General features: G+C 43.4%; 3 protein-coding genes across 4 annotated transcripts in view; 2 read left to right on the forward strand and 1 right to left on the reverse strand.

The window, feature by feature from the left end:
• LOC113207098 (regucalcin-like) overlaps nt 1–4,373 on the forward strand; it is a 14,943-nt gene extending 10,570 nt beyond the window's left edge. Inside the window, exons 6-8 of one of the 2 annotated variants that reach the window (XM_026423485.2) lie at nt 482–746; nt 845–897; nt 1,411–4,373. In XM_026423485.2, the coding sequence (XP_026279270.1) occupies nt 482–721 (240 nt within the window). In that variant the 3' untranslated portion in view covers nt 722–746; nt 845–897; nt 1,411–4,373. The remainder of the gene's footprint in view (nt 1–481; nt 747–844; nt 898–1,410) is intronic. The other variant, XM_052268224.1, reaches the window with a different exon arrangement.
• Nucleotides 1–5,104, reverse strand: part of LOC127749560 (uncharacterized) — a 32,787-nt gene extending 27,683 nt beyond the window's left edge. Inside the window, exons 1-2 of the mRNA XM_052268198.1 lie at nt 5,099–5,104; nt 4,828–5,035 (exon numbers count right to left, since the gene is read on the reverse strand). Of these exons, the coding sequence (XP_052124158.1) occupies nt 4,828–5,035; nt 5,099–5,104 (214 nt within the window). The remainder of the gene's footprint in view (nt 1–4,827; nt 5,036–5,098) is intronic.
• Nucleotides 4,907–6,420, forward strand: part of LOC113207097 (uncharacterized) — a gene marked incomplete in the record, with an annotated part of 35,621 nt that continues 34,107 nt past the window's right edge. The window contains 2 exon segments of the mRNA XM_052268223.1: nt 4,907–5,245; nt 6,259–6,334. Of these exon segments, the coding sequence (XP_052124183.1) occupies nt 5,103–5,245; nt 6,259–6,334 (219 nt within the window).

Here is a 6,420-nt window from a genome sequence, read left to right on the forward strand (position 1 = left end):
AGTCTCGCAACGATACTTGGTTTCTCGAGCGCCACGCAACGGTACTTGGTTTCTCGAGCGTCGCGATAAGATACTTGGTTTCTCTAGAGGCGCTGCGCCGTACGTGCTTTGAGTTAGGGACGAGCGATGTGAAAGGAGCAAATCTCTAGGGCCGCAGGCCAGGCCCCCCGTCGGAAGTTAGTTTACTCAAATATGCAAGTGATGTACCGGCAGGTCAAGCAGGCCCGGCCCCTGCCAAACGGAGTTGCCGGCGCAGCGAAGTGGAGCTGACAACTGCGTTTGGCGGTAGGGCGGGCATGCTTGTTTTCTTTTGTGGCTAATTTTACTTTGGTATAGGTTAAAAATTATAATTTTTGTTACCTTAACATAGAGTACGGACAACTGCGACGTCTTGGTCACGGTCGGTCACGGGGGGAGGGGGGGGGGGATGCCTAAAAATGAACTAGGTAGTTGCATGACACTAAATCTTTGCCTGCTGCAGATTGTTCAGGCGGACCCGCGGAGGAATGCTTTGCTGCGCAGTGTCGCCATACCCGCCAGCCAAGTAACCTCGGTAGAGTTCGGAGGCCCCTATGTGGATGGTGGCGACACTTTGTACGTGACCTCCATGAGAAAGGGTCTGAGCGAAGAAGAGCTAGTTCGAGAGCCGCTGGCCGGGTCCGTATTTGCTGTCACTGGACTCGGCACCTGCGGCCAGCGTAGCGCCAGCTGCCGAACATAGGCCAACTCAAGGACAGATATCCCTCGTAATTTCTCAAACAAAATTCACTCTCTGAATTGCAACAAATTTTTACCCCCCTCCTACCTTCACCAATGTATTTTTTTACTTTTTCGCTGCCTACAGCTCACTTCTCCATGGATACAGAATTGTGGCAAGAAAGCGAGGAATTTAAACAGGTTCTTATTAATTCATCGATACTCTCTTTGTTCTTATTAATTCATCAATACTCTCTTTGGCGGCGAGCACAAATTGCGGAATCGGCTTGGGGGAGGGGGGGGGAGGGGTCGGCCGAAAGGTGACAGCCGATGACAGGGGGAGGCGGGAGGTTTAGGCCGAATGACGTAGGTTTTAACCAGTTCCCTACGATGAGAACTTTACGTTATATTCCGGCCGAAATACGCGCGTCGTTACCCCACGGTAACTGCGACGATGCTCCACGACGCAGAGGACACACCTAGCATAGTTTAAGCACTGATTAAACGTTTGGGTGATCAGAACTTCGTCTTAATATCGTAACTAAGCGATTCTAAAATTTCGAGAACTACGAAAATGTAGGCTCGATGACAGAGGGGGGTAGGAAGGGGGTCCCCCCCTAAAATCGAGTCCGTGATTTGTGCACTCTTGCTTTTTATAAAACACCGGAAACTGAACAACGATATTTTAATCCTAACATGTCGTTTTCTGTTCAGGCAGTCGATTGACGAAGTCAAGAACTGTTGTGCTGAGCAAGTTGCACTTGTGGTACAGGAGTACATCAAGATCTTGAGGTCTGACAAAAAAAAAAGCAACACCCCTACGGTGAAAAAATCCTAAAAGTGGTATTCTAATGTTAACAAATTTACAAATGAAGGCCACGTGTAAAAATTGTAGTTTGTTAAAAGTCTTTACCCAACACTTGTTAAAATCAACTTGACTTAATACCATTTATCATCTACTCCTAAAGAGGTTCAGTTGCCTACGGCACACAGATAGATGTCCTAATTGACGTCATAAATGGATTCCATGCCAGGGCTTCATAACTTATAACGCCAACGAGTGTCAATTACTCAACGTAACAAAATACGTGTCAGATTTAAAGTTTTAGCTGACACAGGACTAAGACTAGAAAGTTCGGGCGAAAACCAGCTATCTAGAGTTTAAAATCTAGATGCCAATTAAATCCAAAAATCTCCCTCCAAAGCAATTAAAGTTAGTTCTTTGCGGTTCTTTTGAGGTTAAGTATGTCTATAGTGGGACGTAACTGTGTGAGCAAGAAAAAAAATTTCATAACTTTTAAATTCTTTAACTCCCAAAAACCTTAAAGTCAGTCGGCCCTGTTCCTTGCTCGATCACCCAGAGAACCATTCAGTTGATGAAACTATATCAGGGTTGTAAGAAACAAAATTTAGTTCCTAAAACCGGCTAAAATTTAGTAATCCTATTTGTAACTAAATATGGTCGCATCAATCAAATGAAAACAGCTTGACTAAATTATTTCATCGCCACAGATAAATTTTGGTCCTCAGAGCTAAAATTTCGTCGGTTCTCTGGACTAAACGGTCTTCTGGGTAGAGTTACTCTGAAGAGAACACTAGCCTTGGGCCGAGACTTTGTTTTTGAGCTGCACCAAAGGTTCTGGTTTATTTCGGATAAATTTGAAACACAAATTCGACAGGATTGTATATAGACAGCAGATCAATGAAACAGATAAATTTGTGACAGATGAAGGAAGTAACATTAAAATTACGTAGAATTATATTAAGCGTCATTGTTGCCTGTACCATATGACTTGTTGACGGGGAAATCACTTTGGTTCAAAGAGTACGGGTTATTTCGTGGCATTTTTCCTGCCATTTCGGTATTCAGTTATTCCGGATTATATCGGTGTATTTTGCGTTATTTCACAGTAATCAGGGGGTAATTCGGGACAATTTTACCATCTATTTCCAGTCTATTTCGGAGTTATTTCGCTCTATTTCAGGTCTACTTCGCTCTGTTTCGCCTTTACTTCTAACTATTTCGGCGGAAGGTGTACGAACTATTTCGCAAGTGGTTTCCCCCCGTGACTTGTTAGCTTTGGTGGAGAAGGGGCCATTCACGCTTGTCTATTGTGATTTCGTAGCTCGCGCTCTGGACCGTGCATCAGAAGCCGGATGATGAGCTAGTGATGAGTGAGTTGAAGCCAGCCATCGAACGAAACAGGAAAGCAAAAGGGCGAATTGGCAAGCACTGAGTCTGGTTTTGAGATTCTTTTAACTAGGGCTCTTATTTGTACCCGGGTACCCGGAAAACCCGCTTACCCGGGCACCCGGGTAGGAACCGTGTCGACGGGTTTTCGCGGGTACTCGGCGTATTACCCGGCTGCCCCGCGCCTATAGCTAGGCAATTTACAAACGAGCATGCCAAATAGCCTACTTGCAGGCGCGGTTCCACCGGGTTTACCCGGGTACCCGGGAAAACCCGTTGACCCGGTTCCTACCCGGGTTGCCCGGGTACCCACGGGTCGGGTTTTTAAGAGCCTTACTTTTAACACAAAACCATGCGATAACCGGTGTTTTGCGATTCCCATGCTAAAGGGCATGATAACCCCCAAAATGTGATAAAAGTGTTACATTATTGTGATAAAATAATCACAAAAATTACATAAGAACTTTTTATTACAGTTTTTGTGATGATTTTATCACAAAAATGTGATACTTTTACGAGGGGGCCTCTACTCCGACAATCTGGTGTACCCTCACCCCGGCAATCTACGATAATCTTCGGCAATCTCTAGGTAATAGGCTGCAAAAGCCAATTTTTTTTTTTGCCTACATTCGAGGTGACATTAGTGCGTTTTGCCTAGTTACAAGCTAAATATTCGTCAAGCAATCTGGCAATCTTGGCAATCTGGTGTGCACCCTACAAGAGAGTTGAGCCCCTCGTACCTTTATCACATTTTAGGGGGTTATCATGACTTTTGGCGTCGGAATCGCAAAACACCAGTTATCGCAAAAATTCCGTAAAAGTATCACAAAACGAATTTTAGTGTGGACAAGATACCTCGTTCTGTAGAGTTAGGCTGCCCAGAAACACAACAAAATATTCCAATCAATAAATCTCTTCCAACATCAGATAAGATAATTTTTTAAGTGTAGGCGAGGAAGGGCGCGGGCCAAGTTCTCGAGGGCATGGGGCCACGTAGGCGCAGATGCGCGAGTGCGCAGAAGAGGGAAGAGGTCATAGGCATACAACCCATATCTCAATAAAAATAAAAAAACAGGCCTGCCGGCCGGTAACGAGACAGTCCACCTCCAAAAGCAAATTCAACTGTCTCAATGTGCACTTAATCGCCTTCCCCGTGATTCCTTTCCTTTTTTTCGGTGTTTTGGAATTCAACTCAAAATCAGTACTTGCTAAATGTGTCGTAAGGGAATACCCACTGAACAGCCACTTTGCGCGATTTGCTACCGCATGTCAGTTCCCGAAGGAAATAAAATAAGAGGCACCTTACTTTTGGCAGATTTTTTTAGCTCTACATCATTCGATATTTTCTGTACAAGTCAATCTCCCCACACCGACACCATCATGATATATGCTCAGATGGGCACCGTGTAATTTTTTTTTAGCATGTGAATACTGTTAGAAATACATGATATTTCTACTGTCCGAATAAATCCTGTGTCACAATATACCCCACCTTCCCTTATCATTCTTTCAAAATATCTGCCAAAAACAGTTTTAAGAAGCCGCGAATATTTATGGAGATAACGCGAAAGTTACTTTGATGTACTATTTATTGCACGCTCCATATCATCCGTTACAAATTACATAACATAACATGCTGGTCAGCGTTTCGTTACAAATTACGTAACGTAACGTGGAACGTAAGAAATGTAACGAAAGTTTTTGTACGTTAAAAGGAGCATTTTTTCGTAATGAACTTAAGTCGTGAGATTTCGTACACGGAGAAAATATTGGTCTCCCAACCCAAACAAACGATTTTGTTAACATAGACTTATCAGCTAATTTTTAGTTGCAGGAGCAAGCAATTCTGCTACTACATCTAACACATCGCTAGGATAACAAATGCGTTTGTTGTCAGAAAAAAATCGTCATTTAGTAATCAGAACAGATGCATTTCGTACCGTAGTTAGTTGTGGCAGCATGATGTTGCTGCTCATAGCAAATTGTTCGCTCTTGCCGCGAAAAATTAGCTGTTATGTATATGTTGACAAAATCGTTAGTTGGGGGAACATTTTTTTTTCCGTGTAGTTGCTCGGAATCGAGCAAATGTTGCGGAGTCACAACATTTTCAACAATGTCAGTGGCCTTCCACAGCTGGCCCCGCTCACGCTGAGCGTGGCTTTAATAGATATGGCACTGGGCCTATGCCCCCCCTCCCTCCATCCCGGCCACCCACATGTCAGCAGCTGCTCTTCAAGAGAAGCCGCCGTGCGGCAGTGTACTAGCAGCGATGGCGACGATAGGAGAGTTGGATGTGCCTGCCGTGGTTAAGAACGCACTTGCTGAAATCGCAAAGGCTCGCGGCTTCGGTGAACCAAGGTAAGGCAGGCTGGGTGCTTCGGTCCCATGACAAACGTTTTATCGCGCCAGCTTTGAGGAAGTGTGCAAGTGTGCAACTCCAAAGTTGTCTGTCATGAAAGAAGTCCATTAGGTTTTAACTTATAAATTGAATTCGTGCTTATTAAAGGTAATAACTTATGGACCATATGTGCAAATAGTCAACTCCGTAGCTGTGCACTCACAACTGCTTAACTCGTAGTTGTCAGTTAAAAATGTGAAACTGTCGTTTGTTTTGTTTTTTGAAGAGGTGTACAAGTTACACTACAAGTAAAGGAGTAACCAAATACGATCCAAATAGAGCGATTTTGTGAGTCCAATCTGATGACTCAAGGGGGAGCGATATTAATTACATCGCTCGTTTCGAGTAACTTTCGCGACATGTTTGGTTACGAATAAGACTTATTTTGTGTCATTTTTGAAAACGTCGCTCGTTTAGAGTCGTTTCTGCGACATCTTCTGTTACGGAGACTCGTGTCAAATCATTTCGCAAAAATCGCCCTGACAGAGCGATGAAGCATATACGTCGCTCTATTCGGGAAAAAAAGGTCGCTCTACGTTTTACAGTGTTTCATGTTCCTTTCTCGCAGGGTTGTATTAATTGTATTACTTGATATTACTTGTCTAATATTATTACTTGTCTCCCTTCTCTCACGTTGGATTACCATGTATTACCGTGCTTTATAATACTTGCGCAATACTACGCAATATTTCCTTGTACTAGCACTTGTATAACAATGTTTTACTTGTATTATTTGGACCTGTAGTAACTTGCAATAGCTTAAGATACATGTAACACGTCGATTTTATCTACATCATTTGTAGTTTTCGTATTACTTGTATTCCCGATGTTTCTTGGTAATATATTCATCTGTCCCTGCTAAGCCAAGTTGGAACCCCTTGTTTTTTCGTCAAATAACAATATGTATTTTCAACAGTGTTTGAAGGTTGGCAAATATTTTTGCAGCCATACGTTTTTATTTGTTGCTGGGCAGGTTTCATGTGGAATCAGGTTCAAGTGCCGGTGATGGATACACCAGTGTTATGTTTCGGGTCAACTTGAATGGCACGGTATGTCTTTTTCGGCGGGTACTGTTTTGCGCGGAGCGATAACGCTTATACATACAATAGCCTGTCGCACGCACTGATAAACGTCG

The sequence above is a fragment of the Frankliniella occidentalis genome, unplaced genomic scaffold, assembly GCF_000697945.3.
Source record: "Frankliniella occidentalis isolate FOCC.00 unplaced genomic scaffold, Focc_3.1 Scaffold65, whole genome shotgun sequence".
Lineage (NCBI taxonomy): Eukaryota > Metazoa > Arthropoda > Insecta > Thysanoptera > Thripidae > Frankliniella > Frankliniella occidentalis.